This window comes from Semicossyphus pulcher, unplaced genomic scaffold (genome assembly GCF_022749685.1).
Source record: "Semicossyphus pulcher isolate SPU_LCO1_2020_fin unplaced genomic scaffold, fSemPul1.0.p SCAF_1, whole genome shotgun sequence".
In the NCBI taxonomy this organism is placed as follows: domain Eukaryota; kingdom Metazoa; phylum Chordata; class Actinopteri; order Labriformes; family Labridae; genus Semicossyphus; species Semicossyphus pulcher.
In genome coordinates, this window is record NW_027211603.1 from 26,708,421 (window position 1) to 26,733,547 (window position 25,127).

Sequence of the window (25,127 nt, forward strand, 5' to 3'; positions counted from 1 at the left end):
CAGGTCCGTTGGCCTCGTTTCACCCCCCCCGTGACGTAAATTGCTATTCATTTCCGGTTAAAACCAAGCTTCCTGAGCCATTCGGTGGACAAGAGCAAGGAAGAGACAGCAGGTTGTATTTTCTTATCAATAGCATCTTTTCATCCACATAGAAATGCACCACATTTGAACTTTTACCCTCAATCTAACGTTATACATATCACGATGTGAGTAGTGACCCAAGTTGAAATGGTATTTTAAATCGGAATTAGCGATTGTTTCGAAGTGACTTTGTCGGAGCTAGGACGGGCTAACTTACCGGCTAGCTGTCTTTAGCTTCTAGCATCAGAATGGTGATAGCAGATGTGTTGCGTAGACAGTGAACAATGCCGTGGTCTGCCTTTGGATCATACAATATAGTCTCAGTAAACAGGGTAGTGTTGCGTTTGACAGTGTCGTTTCAATTTAACGGGTAGTATTGTGGTTATTTTATTCCCGGGCGCTATGACCTTGTGTATTGTAGCTAAGGCTAGCATTGGCTTAACATCCCGGTGAAGCTAACTGTAACGCTAGACGTTTGGTATAAGCGATCAACACAAGTCAACGCATGTTGAATTAGTTTCTGAATTGTTATTCAAGCTGCAGGACCTAGATTAAATGCAATTAAATTAATGTCTCAAAGTCTTTAAACAACTGTCAAATGATGGCAATGCAATTAAATTATAGATCTCTGGCCACTTAATGTAGTATCCTGACACCTGTTTTGATCTGCCTTAAAATAATTATACTCGTAATATTTTGTGTGCTAGTCCCCTGATGAAACAGGATAACTTGTTGATGGAATCATTATAAGACATGCTGAAAAGTCTAAATAGTCACATAATCAAAGTCAATATATTTACCCCAAATATTCTAAAGATGGTGTGTTGAAATGTAAGTCAATGTTTTAGCTTAATGTGCTTTCTAATTTCCCATATGACCTTGTCCACAGAATGCTGGCCACTAGAGCCCTTCGCCTCGTTGGCAAACGTGCCATTTCCACATCTGTCTGTGTACGTGGAGGACATGGTATGTGTGTCCTGGAATGACATGAAGTGTTATCTATTTTTGGCAGTGGGAATAATATCAACTTGAAGTTTGCGCCTCATATAATCTAAGCTTTTGCTGTATTGTAAACATGTTTCCCAGCAACCAGAAAAGCATATCGGTATAGAAGCGCACATTGGACTGAAGGGGTTGAATCGGTGTAGTGTCATTCTAATGCAAATGCAAGTATATTCAGAAAATGTTGACAATGTTTAGTTATATTAAAAGATGGACTTACTCTAATTCTGATTAATACTGCTGGTAACATGGAGCAAGACTCAGATCAGTCAACAGCAATGCAAAGTCTTAGAAGTAAAACAACAGTTTTAGTTTTAGAATACACATGACAATAAAAAGAAGCTTTGCACAAACAGAGGCATTGCTTGATGCTGTTACCAAAACTTACTTGATGACTAATTCTGTGTTGTCCCTTACAGGTGTTGCCAAGGTAGAAGAATACACTCTCCCTGCCTACTTCGACAGGCGGGATAGTCCCCTCCCGGATATCTGCTATGTGCAGAACCTGAGCCCTGAGCAGATGTCCCTAAAAGAGAAGGAGAAGGGCTCCTGGGCTGGACTCTCCAATGAGGAGAAGATTGCATGTAGGACTTTACTGCACGTTTTTGTGATGCTTTAATGTTTATATCCATAGGTCAAACATATTTTGTTATCTACAAATATTTTATAATATAATTAATAATGTGTTGATGGTAAAGCCAATTAATAATCTATTTTTCTGTGTTTTTGCTGTCCAGTGTACCGCATCAGCTTCAACCAGAGCTTTGCTGAGATGAACCAGGGATCAGCAGAGTGGAAGTCTGTTATTGCAGGGGTGTTCTTCATAGTTGGCATCACTGGCCTGGTTGTGCTCTGGCAGAGAAAGTATGGTACGTCTTCCAAAAAGAATGGCAAATCTGTACAAGATTTTAGTGATGCCTCCGGCTAAATGGTATATTGTCAAAGCATTGCCTTGGCCATGTGCAATAGACAAATCACAAGACATGCAATAGTGAGGCACATGTACTGCAACACTTCATGCTGCTACTTTTTTCCTGTTTCATGCAAACCAAAAGTTGCCAGGTTCTCATTTTCCATGACTAACCTGAAGTAAAAGTCCTTATGATAGTACATTATAAGTGCAGCACTTCGACAAAGCATACAGAGAACTGACTGCTACACATGCAGAGTCTGCGTGTCACTTTCTGTATTTAAGCATGCAACGCTGCTGCTGTCACAGATAATATAGGCTTGATGCTTGAGCCAGGCATGCGAAGCGGGAATGTGTGCATCCCAGTGCTGGTTAACGCTGTGTGTACATTTTTAGAACCGTTAACGCAGCCAATGTGGCGCCAAACATATCCATTTAGCAATTACATCGGCAGCAAGACGTGAGCTTCCAACTTTAGGAAATGGTAGATGATATGTAAGTTACAAATGTTTGTAAAGTTCATCATGAAACATGTCTCTCTACTTGGTTGTCAGAAAGTCAAAGCAAGTGTGTTAATTAACGGGGGGGTTGTTTTGTTAGAAGACAATTGAGTCAACTGCTCAAAATTATGATTGTTAGTTGTATTTCTGTACATGAAGAACACTCTCCATCTATCTAGTGTAATTCTCTGTATTCTCCATATCACAATATACAGTTTATTGCAGAGAAAAAAAGGATACTGCAATGTTCATTTTTTTCCAATATTATGCAGCTCTAGTGATGCCCCTGTTTTTCCTAATCTTATAATTTCCAACAAACATTAATGCAAATTCCATCTTTTTTATTCAGCTATTTTCCCGCAGTCCTTCCAAGGCCATTGTTTTACACATCTGATATTGTTTCTTTGCAGTGTATGGACCTGTCCCACACACATTTGATGCCGAGTACAAAGAGAAGGAGCTGCAGAGGGTGTTGGACATGAGAATGAACCCAGTGGAGGGCTTCGCTTCCAAGTGGGACTACGAAAACAAGCAGTGGAAGAAGTAAAATCCAGAACCAGAGGACCATTTCCCATACTTGAAAAGAAAGGCAGACCAACTCAAAGATACAAGAATACCTATATTTCTGTATTTATCAACTGTTCACATTACCTCAGTCTGTGCATTTTGGAAGACCTCTTCCTCCTAAGGTCATCGTGTATTATAGAAATAAGAATAAAAATGGTTAAACTCATAACATTGTTTTAAGTGTTTTACTTTTACATCTACTGACTGTGAACGGGGAGAAACACAAGACATGAACTTTAATGAGGATATATTATTTTTGGTCAGGTTTTTCCATCACAATTTTAATATCACATTTATGTTACACAAGTTTGTAACATATTTAATCCAAAGTTTTTCACCTTTTAATAAGGCACTGAATGAACTGTTTTTTAGTAAACTTTTCTTGTATCATAAAAATATTAGCAAGTGATATCAAGTTTATTTGTTCATACTTTTAAATGTGCCCAGGGAGGCGTTATTGGCATCCTTAGCAAACTGATTCAGTTTCTCTTTCACCAGTTTGAATCCCAGACAACAGTTGAAGATATGTGGTCAGATAAGTCTGACCATGTAGTAATAAAGGCGATTGTAAATGTAGTTCTGTGGGGTTTTTTTTTTTTTCTAAATAGGTTATTTCCACTAAGGATGGGGGAAATGCCCCCTTCAATAGTTCCAGGTTTATTCTCTTACCAAAGTCTCAAACCAAAGAATATGTCCTCACAATCCAACCTCCACAGACCAAATAAGATCTGAGTTGACACATACAATTTGCCCAAACATATAGGTGGAGGCTGTAAGGGCTGGGAAAATGTACTTTTGAATATATTCTTTTAAATTAAGCATTCATTTGATATACAAGTTGTACTGTTAGAACATATTTAGGTAGGGTATAGCTCTACTCTTTCTTTGTTATAGGCCGAAGGGTTTTATAAGGAGAAGCACAATAATAACTTTCACCATAGCACGCAATGTGCTTGATTATTTACATTTATTAATTAAATCTTTTTTTAATGCAGGATAATTCATGCATTTTTTTGTTTGCACAATAAAAAAAACTGTAGGTAGATAACAGCATAATTTCCTAGTGAAAAGTAGATCTTCTGGTACTAAAGGTTAGAGATGCTTGAATTGTATTGTTCTTTTTTATAAAAACAAGTTGGAATTGTCATGATTATTAATATAAGGTCAAAATATGTGTAGACTATGGTGGCTAGGTGGGTATAATTTAAGAGATTACAAGAGGAATTCCGTTTTTGCCCATTTTAGGAATGCACTACGTCATCTTTGTAGTGTTTCTAGAGGTGGGTGTAAAAAAAGGTACGTCATTGTTATGCTTTATTGTTTCCATATAATATGCACATATATACATGCCAGACTGTATGTCTTTGGTCTTTTTCTACTGGCATTTCAAACCTCCACTTAAAGGCGAATGCTGGGAGAGCAGCTGATCCGGCGGCAGCCTGCTGTGATGTCACTTACCGGATGAACCCGCAGCTGCACTCGCGTCAAAACAATCCGGAAGACGATACAGCATGACGGAATTGTTATTGTAGCCGAGACGAGGTGAAGGCTTAATTACTTACATCAATTTTTAGCATGTTTGAATTTAATAATGTTGTTAAATAGAAGACAAATATAGTGACTGAAGCTAAGGTTCCCCCCTTTGTATGAGTCATCCAGTCCTGCCTCGCGTTTTGGACTCAAAGTCCATGTTAACATATCGTAGCAGCTCCACATATTAAAGTCCTGTAGCTCGTCGCAGACTGCTTCAAAGTCATCATGGGCAATGGAATGAATAAGGTAGGTTTTTTTTTGTTCCTGTATAGGTGTTGTGTTGTTTTCAGTGTCTGTTTGGTGGTTAAAAGTGGAGCTGGTACGTCAATCAATCAAGTCACATGTTTAGCTCTGTCCCAAACTGATATGATGCCAAATTAAATTAACTAAATAATGCACGATAGATACTGAGTGCAGAAGCTTCACATGCAGCAAATAGGTCCCCTATAAATGTTTAAATTGAGCAATACAACTAAAACCAAGACTTTGGCTATCTTTAGGTTTATTAGTATCAATGGCAACAACAACACAATCAATGGAATTTGCAGAGCATTGTTTTGCATCACTGAATCGTCCCTGACCTCTGACCTTCTAAGAGAGGGCTTATGCAACTTTGCTTTGAGGATCAAATCAATAGATTATTAAGACCTTGTTGTGCTTTATTTACATGCAGCATTGTTAAGCATTTCTATATTCGGCTGGCAAACCAAAGGAAAAACCTAAATGCTGGAACCTAGCAGAGAGGAGATCTGGCAGCTCTGTTATGATGATGCTGCTGTCATTTTAATGACATGTTTTAAGTCCACGTTGTCCCCTTAGAGGGAATTTAACTACAAATCAATACAAAGTAGTTATGAGTGATTGCCTTTGTCTGATATATGATGAAATATTTCTACCCTCATAGGAGTAGTTTTTATCTGCCCCTATCCACAGGTGATAAGAGGTCAATGAATGGTTTGATTAGTGTTAAAAATGTGAATCATATGCAATGGCATTCGCAATAACCAGATCTCCACCCAGTTTAACACCTATGGGAGAATTTGGAACAGTATTTGAGATAGCTATCTTCACCACCATCATTTGAACATATCTTTTGGTAATATTGTGTTCTGCCTTAGAGCCAAAGCCAAGGTGCATTGAAGCTGTTCTTGCAGCATGCGCAGGCCCAACACCCTTCTTATAGACTTAATGTTGGTTTTCCCTTCATTTGTTTAATGATAGCAACAAATTTAAAGCTAACATGCAGAATTACCTTGATTAATCAGTGGAAATTGAAATACATTTTAAGGACGCATGTTAAAGCTGGAGTCACTAAAGGAAGAACAGCAAATTAAAATACATTGGTCATCTACATTTCCATTCTGATTCAACACACAACCTCCAGATTGTGCTGTTAATACATTGTATTACTGTGACTCCATCGCTCTATTATCTGCACACATCTGCTGCTTCATGGTGCTACAGTAGTACCATAGCTATACAGAAGAACTCAGTGGCTGCTTTCCACTCATCTCCTCGTCCTGATAATCATGCATGGTTGCATCAGGCCTTGTATGGAGGTTGTAGGGAACGTTTCCTTTGCTAGAACTTGGTTCTTAAGCCTTAAGCCTTAAATCCCATCCAGCTCAACCAGGAACAGTGAAGTTTTTTGAAGCTGGACAGTGATGAATATCTAACCTGACTGCAACATGTCTGTGAATGCTGCTTCACAGGTTGTCGATGGGCTTTACCTTGGAAACATTAGAGGTAAGACAAACATGATACTCAATATGGTGTTTGTAAAGTTGATATGTAGAATGTAAATGGATAGGGCCAGGCTTTAAGCATAAAGGTCCACCATTATAGGCCATAAATGCATTTAGAAAGGAGAGATGGGGATTGATACAGTCGCAACACTTTACCATTAGTATCTTTTTGTTGCTGAAAACTGTTATTCTTTTAAATGTATATTTCACAATAATAAGATTCATATGCTGTTGATAAAAGCCAATTAATAAGCTCGAATGTGTTGCTAAAATAAGAGTGAGTAGTCGTTAGTGTGTCACTCTCTCTGGCCTGGAACAACCCCTCACCAGGTAATGTGGCATTTACAGCTTTCTAACTTTAGCTGCAGCGATGATGGCCCCACATGATGGCCCGAGCATTAAGGCTAAAATTAGCTCGAATGACAGCAGCAAGTGACCACAGGCTTAATTCTTCCAAATGATGTTGCAGGGCAGTAAACAGCCCACAGACCTGCCTCTGCAGCAGCTTACAATAGAAGTAGTCTGCTCTGTTGTTGTGAAATTCACTGAGATCTATTCCTCTGTGTTTGTCCCAGATGCCGAAAACAGAGAAAGTCTGTCTAAAAACGGCATCACCCACATCCTGTCAGTGTACAACAATGCTAAGCCCGTGTTTGAGGTTCGTGGAAAATCCATCCTGGCTGGCTCAAGCTGTTGGTGCTTCCTGTGGAAATTTTACCTGTAGTTTTTTGGTAGATGATTGTGCATGAAATGATGTGATGTGTGCTGTCAGCCAGCTGGGGGAGGTGATGAGTTGTGGTTGGACAAAGACAGTTTTGTGAGATTGACATATTTTGTGTGTGTTTAGGTACAGGGAATTTATATTAGAAACCATGTGAAGTTTTTTAGGCTACTCAAATCTGGTGTTATATTAATGCAAGTTCTTAATTTTGGGATATTTCATGTTTTCAGAGGGACCTTGTCCATTGTGACCTTGCAAAATACACAGTATGCTTACAATGTCACATCCAGGTGTCAGACAAGTTAAAGTGTCCAGTCAGTTTCTTAAGCTTCTTTTGAACAGCAAGAAAAATATTCATGTTATCACCATATAAATATAAATAACTCTAAGCCCCAGAAAGCATTCAGCATATAGAGCTATAATGAGTGCCAAAGTAACTACACTTACATAGTTCTGGGTGCAAGACTCACCGGGTCCAAGGGCTCACATTGGAGAGAAGTAAAAAGATGCTCATTTGCTAACCTGACCAGATTTAGATAAATAAAGTTAAAGATTTACACGAGACATCCAGATATGACATGCTTGGCCTATATCACTGAATTTAGTTTCAGTTGTTAACAGTTTTTTTTAATGATTATTTTACAGGACATGACCTACCTTTGTATTCATGCAGCTGATGCTTCCAGCCAGAACCTGTGAGTAAATACGCACACGCACGCATGCACGCTCACAGACGTATTAATGGTGCTTATACCTCAGATTTTAAATGTCCCTTCCATTTGTGTTTCTCAAACACTGATGTGTCATGCTGTATTATTTCGACACCATCGCCATCCCGATTTAGGTTCCAGGGTGTGACAGCCAACTGCAAACCGTTACAAAAACTATATGAAGATTTTCAGCAGTTAATAACGCTGACTGTTTTTTTCAATTGCGTGATTTTTTTTGGGAGTTTTTAGGAAGTTTAATTTCTGCAGCACAGGTCTGTATTTTAGATGCACAATGGAGGGCAAAGTCATTAGTATATGGAAACCTCATGATGTAAAGTAGACCCTGAAAAATAAATTGATACTGTAATGGTCCTAAAGATCGAGCACTTTCAAGAGTTTTTACTTTCTGTGCTACTATATCTGTGTGTTTCTGACAAAGAGAGAGCGTCAGAGAGAGAAGCAAAGAGAGTGTCAGAGACGGCGTAAGTGTGTTCAATGTGTCATTGTTCATCAGGCTCAGTGTTGTAAGAGGCATGAGCTGTCCCTCCGCCCTTGCAGCCGTCGCTAACACAACACTTTAGTCATCACATTTATCTTTATTGCCATGCAGGGCCTTTCACCTCACGCTATAATTCTGCAGTAATTTTGCATTCCAGAGTGCAAAACAGAAGGATCAATCGTGGTTTGCAGTTTGAGTATCAATGCAAAAGAGCAGTGTCATGTCAGTCAGGGTCTGAACTGGTGTTGTTGCACTGGTGCCTTCTGCTGGTTGGTCAGGGTTCCTGCACAGGAGAAGGGAATTGAATACATCATCCCTGCATTATGCCGGTCCCTGTGTAGCTCCTTGCTGACAGGTGACATGTTGCCATGGTGATTTCAGGCTGAATGATGGTCCTTGTTGCTAAAGGTGAATAATATCCTGTGTGATTACTTCTCAAATCATGACTCGATATTCCTTTTTATTCAAAGGCCATCCAACATGACTAAATATTAACGTATTGCTTCTGTCAGACGACTCTACAAAAGGGTGTGGGATTTTGACCTGGATTAGGAGAGTCAACTCTCTTTGTATCCAGAAATCAGAGTATGACTTTGAGTTTGGCAGACATTAAAGTTTGAAGATGAACTCAAGCAGCTTAACTCTGCAAACACAAAACAGAGCTGGGTAAAAGGAAACCTAAAGAGGATTGAGTTGGTTTTTTTTGGTTGAATGTTGCTGATTGAGCTTGGTTGGGTTTGGTTGGAGGTGTCTGACCTCCACTGTCGCAATCAAGTGTCCTTCCCTCAGGCAGCAGAGGAAGGAAACCTTAGTGTGACATCTGGCTGTTGGGCCCGACCACCCAGGACTTTAACAAAACCCCTCTGTCACAATCACTGCTCTGGCTGACGGGAATGGTGAGGCCCACTGACAACCCAACATGCTCAACACCAGCCAGGGAGCCCCTATGGCCAGGTCTGATGGCCCCTCCCATGTCTAAGGGCCACAGCAGGGGCTGTGTTTCTCATGGAGGCTGTTTTTGGAGCAACTGTATCAGTTTGAAAAACCTTAAACTTCCTTAAATGTCTTACTTCTTTTCTTTAGGACAGATGTCAGGAAGTTGGGTTCATTTACATAGCCCACAATGACAGTTACTGTCCTAATAGGCGCAATCATTTACCTGAATAGGAAAGTATGAAGATGATGACAGCCCACCTTAGACTCTTATGAGGGTGAAACTCTTAGATAAAGCAAACATTACAGATCTTGATCAGGGCCTCGCTAATGATGGCCGATGAATGGCTGAACAAAGGTTAAATACCTGTAACAACTTGCAGGGGCATCCAGCCACGATTGTAGTTGATAAGTTAATGTTGTTGTAGAATTGACCTCCAATGCAGTGGTGGATGTCAGCTACCTCAGAATGAACGCAAACAATCATTGGAGTTGTCTTGCATGTTGATTTGTGTAGGCGAATATGCACATGTACATGTGTGTGAAGGGCCAGGGATTCCCCTATTGTGAACCTTCACATGACAGGACTGTTATGATTTTAATGCACATGTGCACCGACCATGAAGGTGTTAACTCATTTGCATCAAACATTTCCAAACTTAGATGTGCATTCATGTGAGGAGTCTGCATGTCCATCATGATGTATTTAGGTTATTACTAAGCAGGAATGCTTTTTGTTCTATTAATTGTTTCTTATTCGCTCTGATATATTTATATGAACTATTATTTCAACATAAACTAGAGGTGCAGAAGCTCCTTAAGCATTTCAAATGTACAGTAGCTCAACAGCTCATTTTGTTTCAGTGATATTGTCTGGCTTCAGCGGGTTAAAACCTCAAATCTTTGTCACAAGGTAATTTTCTGCATATTAAACAAGAAGGCCGGAAACCTCTGTGCTAGCACGACAGAACAAAGTGCTGAGGAGACATCTTTTGAAGAGGAGTTTGGATCTCAGGAAGGAGAAAAAAGAAAAGTGGCCGTCAATCTATTTTAGCCTCTGTCTGTTATTCTGTCTGCTATTGGGTAACCAGCATCTGCTCCTCAGGAGACGCTGCTATCGGCCATGCACTGCTTGATTATGCAAAAGCCCATGAGTGTTTCCTGACAGTGACCAAGAAGGATATTTGAGGAGCAGTTGCTCTGCCTTGTGCTGCTTCGTGTTCCCTTTTATTTCAGGGGAGGCTCGCACTCTGATGGTGTCTGTGATCCGTTATAATAAGCAGTTTCTTTTCTGTTTGTTTGTACTTTTGTGTGTTTTGAGGATGCAGTATAACTGACTTTATATTGTGCTCTTATTTTTTAAGCTCTCAGTTACACATGTTGAACAGTCCACCATGAAGCAGGAGGTTATTTGCTCTATTTCTGTTGTAAAGTCAAAAGGAGTTACTTGATCATATTTAGACGCTGAATAAATAAATGATGGAAACTGATGTAATTTTGCAGATAGACAAAATCGAGGCCAGTTACTTCCCTTGTCTGTCCCTGCTGTCTGTGCTCTGGTCTACCACAGACTCCCCCGTTCGAGCCGAGCAGACCTTTTTCTCACATGACAGGTTGGAGTAGTGGAACGGAAAAGCACTTCTCTTCAACATCAATATTTCTTCTTTATACTAAAATCAATGGAAACAACCCGACCCTTCCTGGGACTTGTATTTGAGTGTTACCTGGAGTTTCTACAGTCAAAATCAGAACATCAATTTTTTCCACTCACCGCACAAAGTTAGGGCCTCGACACAGGACTTTCAGTTAGTGTCCTTTCTCAGATCCTATAAGTCTGATCTATTTTTAGCTTTACAAACCTTAAACTAGTCTACCTTAGTAAAAGGAAGCTGCTTTCTTGATTTGACGAGCAACAGTATGAATGTTATTCTTGATTTAAAACATTTGTAACCATAATTTGTACTGCGTTCCACAGAAACATGCTTTTTATAAGTTACTTTAGACTTCAAAAGTATTCATTAATAATTAAAATGTGTTTTTTTTTCTATTTCCAGAATGCAACATTTTAAAGAGTGCATCAGCTTCATCCATGAATGCCGCCTGAATGGTGGATCTTGTCTGGTTCACTGGTACGTTTTTATATATGAAGCGCCTTTACCAGCGTCTGCTAAGCATCAATGATTCATCATTCATCAAGATAAGATTATAGTGCCAAATAGCTCTAAAAAAAATAGAGTACAAATAAGACAAATACAAAAAACAACACAGTGAAAATATAGCGTTTATGGGTTAATGCAAAAGACACAGTGCCTTAAAGAAAAACAAATCATCTACAAAAGTAGGCAGGAAGTAATGGTGGCAGTTAAATTGACAGTAGTATTGACAGTTATAACGTAGTAAAAACTTGTAGAGCACAAGCTGATGACTTATTAAGAAAAATATTATATTGCTCTTGATACTGCACATGGTACTAATAAATAAGTGGAAGTAATTATTAGTACCATCAAATCGTGATTAAAAGCCTAAGAGGAAGAGTTCAGTGATCAGTTGAAATAACATTTATCCAAACAGATCCAGTGTCTGTTCGGATATTTACCAGGAAGATTTAAGCAGCGAGGTGTTGCAGCAACATCAGAAAAAAACAGACCAGTACCTCGCTATGCGTCAAACGTTTATAATTATAGCAAGATATTTTTACGACGTACAAATGCATCATCTCATTACATGGAACTCATGTTTGAATGAGGAAACAGACAAATAGAGGAATGTGTCTCAACTATACGATTTAATTTAGATTACTTCATGCTTTGGTTACTACAATGATCAGTGTTGTACTCTATGCAGTAGCTCACCTCTGCAATACTCTCAGCATTAATAATTTATGTAATGAATATATCTTATTCAAACTATTCTAGCATGTTAAAACAATTGTACAAACCAGTTCACAGCATCATTATTATTTACTCTGTTATATATTGTTGCTGCACATATGTAGGACTTATTGACAGAATGTACTAATCATAGATATTTCAAGAATAAATATTATATCTATGGTTCTGTTCAGATAGTTACAGAAGGCTCCAGTAATGCAACACAACATGCCACTTCATTGCAAAATTTGTCAGTTACCACCCAGGGTGCTGTACATCTCACAGGAAGTCCATCTCTGCCTGAGACCTAACAAGTTATCACCTTATTACATAAACACGTCCCATTATAACAACATCTTGTCAGAACAATACACTTTTGACCTTATAATGTGATACTGATGCTTCATTTATCTTTTTCTGGCATGCACGCTTCCATAGAAATAAGTTGTTAAAAATTCAGTCTCTTTATGACGATGACAGAGCCGTGTGCTTTGCTGTGCTGCAGCCTTGCAGGTGTGTCCCGCAGCACTACCATGGTGGTGGCCTACCTGATGACCGTCACCCACTACAGCTGGGAGGAGTGTCTGTCTGCGGTCAAGGCCGTCCGCTCCTTTGTCGGCCCAAACTATGGCTTCCAGCAGCAGCTGCAGGAGTACCAGACGACGCAAGTCTCAGAGGTAAACACAAGAAGGAAAACACAGAGACATGATGAATTCACACAACCAATATCTGCCCCCTTTTACACTTTGCAATCTAAAATAAAAGGGGACCTTAACATGTAAGCTTTAAAGCAGACGTGCAAAAAAAGCCACATTTTATTTATTCATCTTCACCGTTTTTTTTCTGGCAGTAGCTCAAGCATACAGCACATGTGCGTCGTGTGCTGTTGGTGTTGATGCAAAGCCCCTTGGACGTGCACAGGAACTCACTGCAGATGACACATCACACCATCACTCTGCACACGCAGTCAGTGGTTAACCTGTCAACCGTTAATGTGGCTCTCTTGTTGTCATGGAACATAGCATACCTGACAGCTGCAGTGGACTTCCTGGTGTAGGATTATTTCACTGTATTGTTTCTGTAATTGTATTTGTTATCCCTTTAGAGGCCAATAAACAGCCATCATTTGTTCCACAGTAAACCATCACCTCAGTGGCTAAGCTGTCACAGCTGTGATGATTCTCAGCTACAGACAGAAACTTATCAGAGAAGCCGCAGAGGCGTCAATGATTCAAACATGCTTTTTTCACTATGATAATAAATTCACAATATTTAATCTTCTATTTACATCAGAAGTAGATGCAAATTGGGGAATCTCCCTCGTTAAATGTTAGAACACATAAAATATATAAGCTTTGTGGTTATCTGTTACTGGACTCCTGTTTATTTATGCGTATAGAGCATTTTAGGGTGTATATTCCATGATCATGCACTTTTGGAGACCTGCCCTTTAAGCCTCATAGTTTCACTTTATGTAACTTATAGGAAATCATTTGAACTTCCTGGTTTTATGTCCAATCTGGTTTGGAGTGTTTCATTTTTAATACAACTAAAGTGTTGTGCACGGTACCTGAAAATACATGATAGATACAAATGGTCAAATGTAAAGTCTTAAGGAGGAGTAAGCCTCTAACCATAATGTCCTTCAGTCGTCAGAAGACACATTCATCACATTTTAGGGAGTGAGGATTTGTATTCAGGTTGTATTTTGATCCAACATCTCCTCTGCATTTTCCTATTGTCAGGTACACTGTAGGTGTCTGCTGTCCTGCATTTTACATGGAGACACCCTGCGTGTCATTCCCTAACGATGACTCTGACAGCCATTGAGTAGAGAAGGGGAACTGCAGGGGATTTGCTGGGATTGCATTAGCTTGGTACTGCTCATCACGTGTTCAGCATTACTGTCAGCAGCTTGCAACATAACATGACTGAAAAAAAAAAAGCTCATTGTTTGTAGATCATACACTGATTTCGAGGATTTAAAGGGAAATGAGTTTTCTGTTAGTATGCTTTTACCACGTTTGCCTCAGATAGAAAGTGAGTAATCCTAAAGACAACAGTGTAGTTTTGTCACTGCTGCTTCTGTAACATCTTTGTTTACTGCTACAGCGTCCCAGCAACAGGGCATGTAAAATCCAGTGGACTGCACATCTCAGAACTTTCCTGTGCAGACTTGAAAACAGGCTCACAATCTGTGCTGGAAGGCCAGAGAGCCTCATTTATAGAGAGCTATGATAAGGGCTGTCTTACAATAAATACATTGCATAACACAGAGTTGACAGAATAAGATAAGATAAGATTGAACCTGAAGGAAACTCTCGAGCCAGATTGCTCCAAAAATACAGTAAAAATTTGAGGAATACAAAAACAACTCAAATATAAAGTGTATGAGTTAATGCAAAAGAGACAGTGCCTAAAGGAATAACAATATAACAATAAGTTATCTACAAAAATAAGCAAAAAGCTTTGGTGGGTATTTGCAGAAGTGTATTGTATTCACTTGAGAAAAAAATCCTGCGATTAGCTCTCACGAAAGATCAATTTTATGAAAGCAAGCATGTCCCGCCTGTTGAGTTTAACTATCTATCGTCGAATGAGGTAACACAATGGTGACTTTGCATTTGCAGTATTACAGACTGGGTGGCTGTGGCGACTGTAGCGGAAAAAATCACAAGCGGCTCCCAGTTAGTGCCGCGTTTTCCATCAGCCAGCAGTGGTTGGTCTGCCAGAGAGGGTAGGCGGAGCTAAGCGGCTGCTTTTCGGGTCTCTGCAAGTGTTGCAAGTGAACAGTAATCTACTATGGCTGAACAAACAAAGAAAAGATCGATGACTACAGATACAACTTCAACAATAAGTGAAAATCCAAAGAAAAAGAAACAAATTTGACGCTCAGATGAAGGCAAACAGTCTAAACACGGAAAGCGACCGCCAGCGAGGAAAATCTTCGAGATTAGCACTTTAAGTGATATTGACGGTGTTGTTGTTAGTCAGGCTGATCAGCAGCAGTAACCATAGTGTGTGCCCATGAGAGCCTCTTGCAGGGTTTTAAAGTGTTAATTCAGAAAAACAGAGCCCACTTTTTAAAAATGAAAACTTTTCTCGGAATTCTGAGATCATTATGTCGTTAAATCAGAAAAACAGGGCAGACTTTTTTTCTCAAGTGAATGCAATACGCTTCCGTAGCTATTAAATGGACAGTAGAGTAAAAAACATTTGTCCTGTTAATCAGTCAGGCTCTGAAGCTCAGCCTTCCTTCACTTGATTTAACTTAAATTAAAACCTTTATTAAACCCTAGAAAATCATTGAGCTTTTCCTTATTTGCTTGATGTCTGATCATGTTCCTCACAGTCTCCCTTCACTTTAACTCAAAGGTTATGAATTTAGCTCTACAGAACAAATTCCTCTTTTGGGGAGTTTTTAATCTTGATACCAAATTTAAATTTTCATACCTCGTGTTTGACGAAGAACGCACTTTGCAGCTTCAAATGTGTTTCATTTTCTTTTTCAAGTTCACACATTGACATTTATCAGAGTCTTGCACAACCCTTGATATTAGTCCTCTCATTGATGTGTTATCTATACCGTACTTTAGATTCTTTATCATTGTTAGTGGCGTTGATGTTATGAGTCAGTGCTTGACTGTTTTGATTTTTGACTTGGGGCTGACAGTACTGATTTTAGGAAGATGATTGTAATACATTCAGAGTTACTTTCACTTCATGGTATTTCATAAAGATAAGGTATTGCACAAAACAACTCATAATTCCTGGACACCATTTGAGAAATCGCAGTAAGACAGGCTGTGCTTAAAGCAACACTGAATGTCTTCACTGGAAAGGAGAGCTGCAGCATTTTATTCAAACTCAAATCAAACTCACTACGGTTTCCGTCTTTTATTGAAACAGCTGAAAGTCTAATGTAAGTCCAAAAGAAGCAAAGCCACTCAGGTGACTTAGACAGCTTTGTCTTGTCATGTGGCACAGCTGTCACGGGTCCAAGCACCTGCTTTGAGGCTATGTTGATTTACATACTGACATAAAAAGAATTTCCAAAATGAGAAAACTACAGTAACTTTTAAATTGAGGATCTTCCTTAAAGTAAAAATGTCAAAGATTTTCATGTAAATAAATGTCTGTTAAGTCACTGTCTATCATAGAATGAGGTAACACTATGGTGATTGAGCCTGTGGCCCACTGATGAAAGCCTTGTCAGTATTACAGACTGGGTGTCTGTGGCGACTTTCGTGGAAAAAATCACAAGCGGTGCCCAGTTAGTGACAACTTTTCCATCACCCAGCAGTGGTTGGTCTGCCAGAGAGGGTAGGCGGAGCTCAGCGGCTGTTTATCCTAACTCTTCTGTTATACTACTATGTAAACTACAGTGGCCCTGAAGTGCAAATCACAACGGCAAAACAGAAAACACAATGGCAAATCAGAAAACACAACGGCAAAAGAGAAAACATGACGGCATTAACCAAACCGGAATAGGTAGGTACCCTCGAGCGACATGAATCGTCGCCGATTGAACTGGTCCGTCCTTTGAACCGGAAGGTCAACACTGCTTCTTTTGAACGCGTCTTCAGCGTACGCAGACTCATGTTTATGTTGTGAATTGTCAACAGCATATCCAGTATCACGTCATATCTCTGTCCTGCATCAAAGTAAACTTTAATAGCAGCGAGTACGTTGTCACTGGCGGCGCTCATATTTTCATAACATGTAAACCCTGTCCTTCCGGTTCAAAGGACGGACGAATCAGCGACGTTTCATGTCGCCTGAGGGTACCTACCTTTTCCGGTTTGGTTAATGTTGTTGTGTTTTCTGATTTGCCGTTGTGTTTTCTGTATTGCCGTTGTGATTTGCACTTCAGGGCCACCGTAGTAAACAGTAATTTACTATGGCTGAACAAACAAAGAAAAGATTGATGACTACAGACACAACTTCAAAAATAAGTGAAAATCCAAAGAAAAAGAAACAAATTCGACGCTCAGATGAAGGCAAACAGTCTAAAAAGGAAAGCAACCGTCAGCCAGGAAAATCAAGAGTTACAACCAGAGCACAACCGGAGTGCAACCATGGAGCGCAACACTGTCTGGATATCTGGGAAGTGTGCCCCTGCAATTCCCGTTTATCGCCATTGATGCGGCCAAAGAGAACAAAACTGAGATCTTTGAGATTACAACTTTAAAAAAATGTGGAAATGTAAGATGAGTTGTGGGGAAATCCTGAGTCTCAGATGACGGTGTGAGCGGGCATGTCCGCAGGGAACCAACTTGTTCTGAGAAGACCTGTATCGTCCCTCAGTAAAAAGAAAGTAAATATGTGCTGCTCAGTTAGTTACAGTTTAGCTCACGTTGTAAGTTCAACTTTGTACTCTTAGAGCAACTTTTTTTTATGTTAAAGATTTGAATAAGAAAATGATACTGAATTAACCTGTTTATCATTAAAAAATAAACTGCACTGTCTGTGCATGATGACACATTTCCAAGAGCTCTATGTACGTGTTTAAAGTACTGATTTATAGCTATTAAAAATAAATACATTATGCAGTATACTGTATATGCACAAATAATGTTTTTACACTTTAATGTTATTTGATCTTAACAAAATAACATCTAAAGAGTTTAAATTGAACTAAGTTTTCTGGTCTGTCCTCTTGTCCGCAGTACCGATCGTGGTTACGAGCCAGTTTCCGTGCCAGTCCCTTCAATGACGAGGAGCAGGTGGGAGCCCTGCTGAGCCAGTACACAGAGCAACAGGAGAGCCAAAGGAGGGGAGGAGACCATCGCTGGATTAATCAGGGTGTAGGTGTGTCTTCTCTGCCGTCTGACCCTGATGACCCTGAAGGCAGCAGCTGAAACTAGCGCCTCTGGTCGTGTCAAAGTCCTGCCAAACGCTGTCGGTAAACGGCAGAGGTTATTATTCTGTACTCACTTCCAAATCAACCCCAGCTTTAAGGCCTTTATTTGACCATGAAAGCATAGGACGAAATAAATAGAAATATTATGTTTAACTATTTACTTGTATCAGTGTAGTCATTTGAAGGACTGGAGGTTGATTTGGAATTGAGCTATAGATTTTTGTCCACTACCAGTACCGTCCATGTTTCCTTAACTGAATATAGCCACAACAGGGGTCTCGGTGCTTACAGACGCCTTACTCTAAACACCTCAGCACCTTAGCCATAACGAATAAAATATACTTCCATGTGGACTCTTAACACCTGCAATGTTCAGCTCACTAGCCTTAAAGACGTGACTAACTTGTGTTTTCTTAAAGGAACATTTTGTCTCCAATTATGTGGATGTTTAGTCTGTGCTGGTGGACAATGACACAGATAAATCTACAACCCATTGGATGGCAGTTATTCTTCATTGAGTGTCATAAATGACAGAGTAACGCAACAAATCCTGACATCTAAGAAGATGGAACCAGCAAGTGTTTGAAATTTCTACTTAAAAAATGTCAGAAACAATTAAATAATTATCAAAATATTTGGTGGTAAATTTCCTTTTAATTGACTAATGGATTAAAAAGATGCAGCTCTAGTCATGGTGTCATTGGCAGCTACACTATTCACTTAACGGTGTTATTATTAAGATAAATATATCACTGTTGCACATCACTGCCCATGGAGGAAACAGCATTTGTTTACACCCAGTCTGCACACAATATGTACCCATGTCAGCAGCAGAATCCAGCACAAACAACCCAGAGAGAAACACAGTAACCTTTCATCAGTTAACCATTAAAAGACGCACAACTTGGAGTAACATGTGGAGTATGTCTCAAAATTGGCAAAATGTTCCTTTAAGTTCAACAGAGCAGGTGAAATAGTGAAGCTACATAAAGTATAAAGCTATAACTACACATGAAGGATCTCTGCAGTCCAAAAGCTTAAGTCTTCCTGGTTTTACTGAAGCTCTGATTTCTGTTTTTATTGTGACAGCTGATTTTAAGGTGATTTGTGTTTTAAATTCAGGGGTTCAGTTAGTTGTTTTAATTGCATATTTATGGTGTTTTTTTGTTTGTGTTTTTTAATAAAATGCAGTGATTGACAAAAAAATGATGGAAATGCTAATAAATCTGTACTATCCAACTATGGTGTGTGTCTGTGAGTATGTAAAGAAAAAAATGACTATAAACATGCTGCCGAGTAAAATCCAGAAAAGCTTTTTCCTGAAGTTCAGGCCAGATTTGAAACGTTTCTGGGTTTAACGCAGCCGATCATGTGGTAATGCTGCTTTACAACCATGTGCAGCTTCATGAAATTAAACAGTGTTAATGTCTTTTAATAGACAATTATTAATTATTATTGTCCTACACACTGTAAGTATGTTTAATTAACAGAAAAATGTCTCTACGCAATAACCAAAAAGTGGTATAATTGTGAGAGACAGTGACATTTTGCATAACAAGCAAACAGACATTTAATTTAACAAGGTAGATAAAAAAAGTAAGACTTCACACAAGGAATCATCTCAAAAAGGAAACCAAACTGTTTAAATGAACACAAAATTATATTTATTTACTTTCAGGACATTAGAAAGGTGTTGTCAGGTGATATTCTTCACACTTTTTGTGAAAGACTACTATCGCAGGGTATTTGAAGGCTCTTAATCACAGTAAAATCAAGTAAAAATATTAATATTAATATTCAGAATCATTTTTTTCGACTTTAAAAAATCTTTCCCATGCAATCAGTGTCCTGGCACTCATTTTGATGAATCAGCAAGCTGACATGTCAGACTGAAAATTATGAGGAATGCTTACTTTACTATTTTGAAGCACAAAAAAGAAGTACCAACACATCGATTCACTTTCATATTTTCTCACAGGGAATACACTTTCCCAATACACTTTGTATTTTTCAAGTTATTACTTGGAGGCTGGTAGGTTTGCTTTTTCTCAACTGCTAATGTATGACAAGAGTGACCTCTAAAATTACAATCACCTTGAAATTATAATTTGTTTATAGTTGAAATTATGTTTATTTGCACAGTATTCCCACTGCCTATATGTGCTTATTCAGACCTTTTAACAGCTGAAAAGAGTGGTTGTACGCAGGCTTTCCCATGTGTGTATGTTGTGTAGGCACGTTCAGACTATTAATACAATAGTCCTGGCAGGACATGCTGAGAGTTAATTCTGTAACAGAAAGCATGAAGTCAAATTCACTGGATGTTAAGATACAGGTTATACTATTAGAAGATGTATTCAGGGTAATAATGAAACGTAATCTGTTTAATAATCATCCCACTATCATATTTGATATTATTTTGATATTTGATGAAGATTTCTACCCGGGGACTTGATCAAGGGAAATCACCCCCTTTTACCATAACACTAGCAGTGGTCTACTGTACCTGAACAACACTCTATGAGGTTTATCATCAGTGCTACGGGGGCGTATGAGGTACACATCACCTCGGTGGAGCGCAGAAATCCCCGCAGCACAAGGTAACTTGTGACTCTCCGGATTTATTCTGCGCCCCGCGACTGCGTAGCTTTACGCGTGGGCAGTAAGTTTACAACCAGAATGTCTGTCAGGCCATTTCTTGTAAATGCCCACAGTTAGAAGAACTGCACTTCCGGAATGGGCCGACCTAAAGAAGGTCCAGCGCTCTTATTGGTCAGAGTGAGACAGCGCTGTCCAATCATCTCCCAGCTGTTTCATTCATTACACTGAGAACGATAAACTTGATAGGCATGTGTCAGGGACAAGTTGATCTCAGTTGACTGAATCTGTCAGTGTCTATCGATCACCAACTGAACACATCACAAACCGTAAGTGATTTTACTTTTGATTTCTATCATACATGGTGAAAGCTAAGTTATACAATTTAAACATCTTGCCTTGATTTTAGACACATTATTATTATTATAATATCTTTTTTTTTTTAAAAAGATACGTTATTAGAAGATATTTTTTTATCTTCCAAAGACTATAATACATTTTATTTTCACCTCATTTAGGTACAAGTTAAACAATCCACAAACAACTTCCTTCCATCAAGATGTCAAACAATGGAGGTCGCAGATTGAAGCAGTGGCTGATGGAGCAGATCGAGAGCGGGCAGTACTCTGGACTGCAGTGGGAAGATGACAGCCGGACTTTGTTCCGAATTCCTTGGAAACACGCCGGGAAACAGGATTACAACCAAGAAGTAGACGCATCCATATTCAAGGTTTGATAGCACTCGTGTAGATCCATGGATAGAATAATCTGGAGTTTTACGCAGCGCTGCGCGTAAAACCAAAAACCTGGTGATAAAACCTGATGGATGTGTCAGGCGCTTCTTTAAATCTGGCCCTATTGTAACTGAATTCATACACTGATTTAGACATTTATGCCATTGCTTGTGTGTTGTTTTTAGTAGTAGCTACTTGTTTTTAGTTGTTCTTATTTCCTTATTAAGGAGTGCTTTATAAGTTTTTATACTGAAACCGTACATGTTGACACAAAGCAATTCATTTTCTTGTAAATCACATTTTTATTTTGTTCATTGTCTAATACAGGTGATAAATCAGCATCCTTTTTCATGATGCATTCAACTTCATTACAAAACAATACCGCCTTTAATATTTGATTATTTTTCCTTTATAGGCCTGGGCTGTGTTCAAAGGCAAGTTTAAGGAGGGGGACAAAGCTGAGCCTGCAACATGGAAGACCCGGCTCCGCTGTGCCCTGAATAAAAGCCCTGACTTTGAGGAGGTGACAGAAAGGTCACAGCTGGACATCTCTGAGCCCTACAAAGTCTACCGCATTGTACCCGAGGAGGAGCAGAAACGTATGTTTAAGTTGTTGAGGCTTGTGTGTTCATGTTCAATTAAAATCTACAGACAGATATTTTGCATACAACTATTTATGCAAATGTTTTAATGCATTTTGATGTTTACCATTCAATAATTATGAATTATGAGTTTGGCAAGAAAATATTGTGGTTGTACCTTGAACAGAGTCTTAATAACTTTGTATTTCATCCTCAGATGGCAAAAGCTCAATGATGGCCATGGCCACTACCAGCTCTGGTGATATCCCTGACATGGACTGCAGCCCTGCAGCAACAGAGGAGCTCATTAAAGAGGTGAGACCACTCCTCATTTATTCAACAACAATTGTAGCCTCTCTTACTCCTCCCTTTCACTTCTGTGTCTATGCACTTTGTCACCATTCAACTTTTTTCCCCCTCCTTACCGCACTTGTAGTGTCGCCTTCCAACACTTGCTGCAACACTGAGCATGCATGCACTCTCATTTAACCCTCATAAAAGTGTACAAAGGTTCTCTGTGGCTAACGACTTGTTGTATGTTTGCAGGAAGAAGGCTGTAGCATCCAGGCCAGTCCAGAGTATTGGTCTCAGGGCAACATCAGTGGTAAGACAACCTTTTCTAATCATTTTATTAAACTAAGCTTTGGTCAGTGTGGTAACCCAGGCATATATCAGCCTGATGTCTAAAGTAAAGGTGTTCTATCTCTGCAAGTTTGAGCTTTAATGTCTGTGAGAAAATAACCACAGTGGAAATCTCAGAGACACGTCCCTGTGACTGTGGGTGCTAAATAGAGGTTATAAGCTTGTCTGTTAAATTCTGCAATGGAAGAATTGACTAACATCCTGTTGAACTTTGCTGACTAAGGTGATTATTTCTTTGTGTGATCGTGCTGGAGAAATGCTGTTTTCTGATGATGCAGCAAAATAATGACATGACATGTGTGGTTGTGTCCACTGCATTAAAAACAGGCTTTGACCCATCTCCTTCTCCTGTTATCCACAGCTTTCCCAGTGCATCAGGAAGCTTTGCCATCAAGTGCTGTCAGCTCAGGTATTCATTTATATTATTCGTGAGGAATCATAATAACATCAGACACAGCATTCACAGTTATTTTTTTAATATGCAAAGCTTACCGAGTGTTCTCCTCTCCAGCTTTCTCCCAAATGCTGATCAGTTTCTACTACGGAGGGAAGCCGATGCACACACAGATGGTCAATCACCCCGAGGGCTGCCGGATCTCCCCTCAGCAGCACCTGGGTCGTGGCGCCCATTACAGCTCAGACAGCATGCATAGTGTTTATTTCCCCTCCGCCGAGCTCATCGAGTACGACCGCGCACGCCAAATCACCCGCAAGCTCCTGGGCCACCTGGAGAGAGGCGTGCTGGTCCGTGCCAACCAAGAGGGCATCTTCATCAAAAGGCTGTGCCAGAGCCGAGTCTTCTGGAGTGGGCTGGTGGAAACGGGCTCACAGTACGGCCCCGTGCCCTGTAAACTGGAGAGGGATGCTGTGGTCAAGATTTTTGACACGGGAAGGTTTGTTCAAGGTGAGCCTCTATGTTTTTATATTTAAAAGCTCAGATGAGAAAGAAATCACTGTCAAACATACATTTCATATCAAAGCTGACACAAAGCAGCATCATAAAGGAAGATAGGTAACTTGCAAAGATGCTCCAAACAGCTGATCACTTGTTCTGTATGTTCCAGCTCTACAGCTGTACCAGGAGGGTCAGTTTGCTGCTCCGGACCCAACTGTGACTCTGTGTTTTGGAGAAGAGTTCCATGATCTCAGCAATGCAAAGAGCAAACTGATCATTGTGCAGGTAAGATCAGTCGAGTCGTAGCAAGTGTGTTACATATTCAAAAAGACAAAAAATGAGGAAAAAAAACAAAACTGGAAAACCTGCTCAAGTCATGTTCAAAAAGTACCAACCCACAAGTAGCTGCAAACACAGCCGTCTTCAGAGTGTGATTTTGGATCCTTGACAGAAGCAGACTCATCACTACAAACACTGTATAAAACATCTTTCTGTCTCTTCTCTCTGTATTGTAGATCACAGTGATGCACTGCCAACACCTGCTGGATACAATCAACATGAGGCGCCCCCAACCTTTCTGCAACAGCCTGAGCCTGGACATGTCTGACAGTGCAGCCTCTGAGCAGATGGCCCGCATCTACCAGGACCTGTGCAGCTACAGCGGCCCCCAGAGGACAGCCTGCTACAGGGACAACGTGCCCATCACTGCCTGAACTGTGAGCAGAGACACAACTGCCGGGAGCTCCTCAGCGTGCATAATAAGGGACATGTCTAATTCCTCTTATTTCACCTATTTAGCTCAGGTAAAAACCCTGATCACAATTAAGTTTGACTTATAGTGATCCCAGTCACAGTGGAGATGATTATTAAGGTCTCACAGTAAGCTCCAAATTAGGATTTCACTCATATTCTGTGTGTCAGTTATGTTTCTAGACGTCTGCCTAAAGCTATTTCAAATGTTTGAGAGTGCATTTATTGAATAATCCAGTCATTGTTTCAAAGCTTTAAGAACTCATTAATTGAGTTCACTTTCTCAACTAATCTTTTAGAAATATGTCTTAAACTTCTCCAAACCGTAGTTTTGCTATCTGTAACACAGTTAGTTCTCAAATCTGAATTATATTTCCACATGCATAATCTGTTCAGTTTTTAAGTTGCTCTTTATGTGACGACCTTTTGGATACTGGGAACTGATACTTTCTATTTTTTTATTTGTACTTTTTACATTGTAAAAACTGAGCTGTTAAAAGTTGCATAGGATGCAATGTGGCATTGTGTTACTGATAGGTTTTACTATCAGACTCTTTTGTTTCATCATTTTTTAAATAAAGTGCTTTTCTAGTAAATCAAGCTTTTATTGAAATACACATGAGCTTGTCTTTATACAATCATGTCGTTGTCCTATTTAAGTTTGATTGTTAAATTATTAAGAAAGTGTCCAATACAAAGTTGAGTGGCTACTACTGAATCTAAAAGATTGGTACAGGTTGGACTTCTTAGCGTTATCTTCTCCGTGACGATCATAGGACCATGTCATTAACTACAAATTAAATGTGTCTTTAATCTTTCAAAGCTTATCGTAGAAATCAGCATTTTTTACTATCTAGGCAGCCGTTCAACCATTAAATGTATGTGTACAGTATTTAAATCAGTGTGTAGATCTACATGACTGCATGACCACACAAGGAGAACACAGTGTGACTTAGACAACAACAAAAGTAAACCTGATGTTTGAAACCATAA

At 39.5% G+C, this 25,127-nt stretch overlaps 3 protein-coding genes across 5 annotated transcripts; all 3 read left to right on the forward strand.

The window, feature by feature from the left end:
• Positions 1-41: 41 nt before the first annotated feature.
• On the forward strand, positions 42-3,223 carry cox4i1 (cytochrome c oxidase subunit 4I1). The gene is made up of 5 exons (XM_069662115.1): positions 42-112; positions 971-1,047; positions 1,503-1,667; positions 1,821-1,952; positions 2,904-3,223. The coding sequence occupies exons 2-5, from the start codon at positions 972-974 to the stop codon at positions 3,038-3,040; spliced, it is 510 nt and encodes a 169-aa protein (XP_069518216.1). The 5' UTR covers positions 42-112; position 971; the 3' UTR covers positions 3,041-3,223.
• Positions 3,224-4,564: 1,341 nt separating this feature from the next.
• dusp22a (dual specificity phosphatase 22a) lies at positions 4,565-19,167 on the forward strand. Of its 2 annotated transcripts, XM_069657834.1 has the most exons (7): positions 4,565-4,839; positions 6,306-6,339; positions 6,914-6,996; positions 7,705-7,754; positions 11,256-11,330; positions 12,577-12,748; positions 17,741-19,167. In XM_069657834.1, exons 1-7 carry the CDS (start codon positions 4,819-4,821, stop codon positions 17,930-17,932), a joined length of 627 nt encoding a protein of 208 aa, XP_069513935.1. In that variant the 5' UTR covers positions 4,565-4,818; the 3' UTR covers positions 17,933-19,167. The 2 variants fall into 2 exon arrangements, with proteins under 2 accessions (XP_069513935.1, XP_069513936.1); XM_069657835.1 differs by lacking the exon at positions 6,914-6,996.
• Positions 19,168-20,793: 1,626 nt separating this feature from the next.
• Positions 20,794-24,730, forward strand: irf8 (interferon regulatory factor 8). 2 transcript variants are annotated; one of them, XM_069657832.1, is made up of 9 exons: positions 20,794-20,861; positions 21,051-21,262; positions 21,682-21,865; positions 22,065-22,162; positions 22,394-22,451; positions 22,851-22,898; positions 23,001-23,393; positions 23,554-23,669; positions 23,900-24,730. In XM_069657832.1, the coding sequence occupies exons 2-9, from the start codon at positions 21,092-21,094 to the stop codon at positions 24,095-24,097; spliced, it is 1,266 nt and encodes a 421-aa protein (XP_069513933.1). In that variant the 5' UTR covers positions 20,794-20,861; positions 21,051-21,091; the 3' UTR covers positions 24,098-24,730. The 2 variants fall into 2 exon arrangements, with proteins under 2 accessions (XP_069513933.1, XP_069513934.1); XM_069657833.1 differs by having other exon boundaries at positions 23,562-23,669; positions 23,900-23,983.
• Positions 24,731-25,127: the final 397 nt, after the last annotated feature.

Bases quoted from the DNA above. Each gene is read 5' to 3' on its own strand.
- cox4i1 (XM_069662115.1), top strand. From the start codon at position 972: ATGCTGGCCACTAGAGCCCTTCGCCTCGTTGGCAAACGTGCCATTTCC. The intron at 1,048-1,502 runs GTATGTGTGTCC...TGTCCCTTACAG, and splicing joins CTGTGTACGTGGAGGACATG to GTGTTGCCAAGGTAGAAGAA. The intron at 1,668-1,820 runs GTAGGACTTTAC...TTTGCTGTCCAG, and splicing joins CAATGAGGAGAAGATTGCAT to TGTACCGCATCAGCTTCAAC.
- irf8 (XM_069657832.1), top strand. From the start codon at position 21,092: ATGTCAAACAATGGAGGTCGCAGATTGAAGCAGTGGCTGATGGAGCAG. The intron at 21,263-21,681 runs GTTTGATAGCAC...TTTCCTTTATAG, and splicing joins TAGACGCATCCATATTCAAG to GCCTGGGCTGTGTTCAAAGG. The intron at 21,866-22,064 runs GTATGTTTAAGT...TTTCATCCTCAG, and splicing joins ACCCGAGGAGGAGCAGAAAC to ATGGCAAAAGCTCAATGATG.
- dusp22a (XM_069657834.1), top strand. From the start codon at position 4,819: ATGGGCAATGGAATGAATAAG. The intron at 4,840-6,305 runs GTAGGTTTTTTT...GCTGCTTCACAG, and splicing joins TGGGCAATGGAATGAATAAG to GTTGTCGATGGGCTTTACCT. The intron at 12,749-17,740 runs GTAAACACAAGA...TCTTGTCCGCAG, and splicing joins AGACGACGCAAGTCTCAGAG to TACCGATCGTGGTTACGAGC.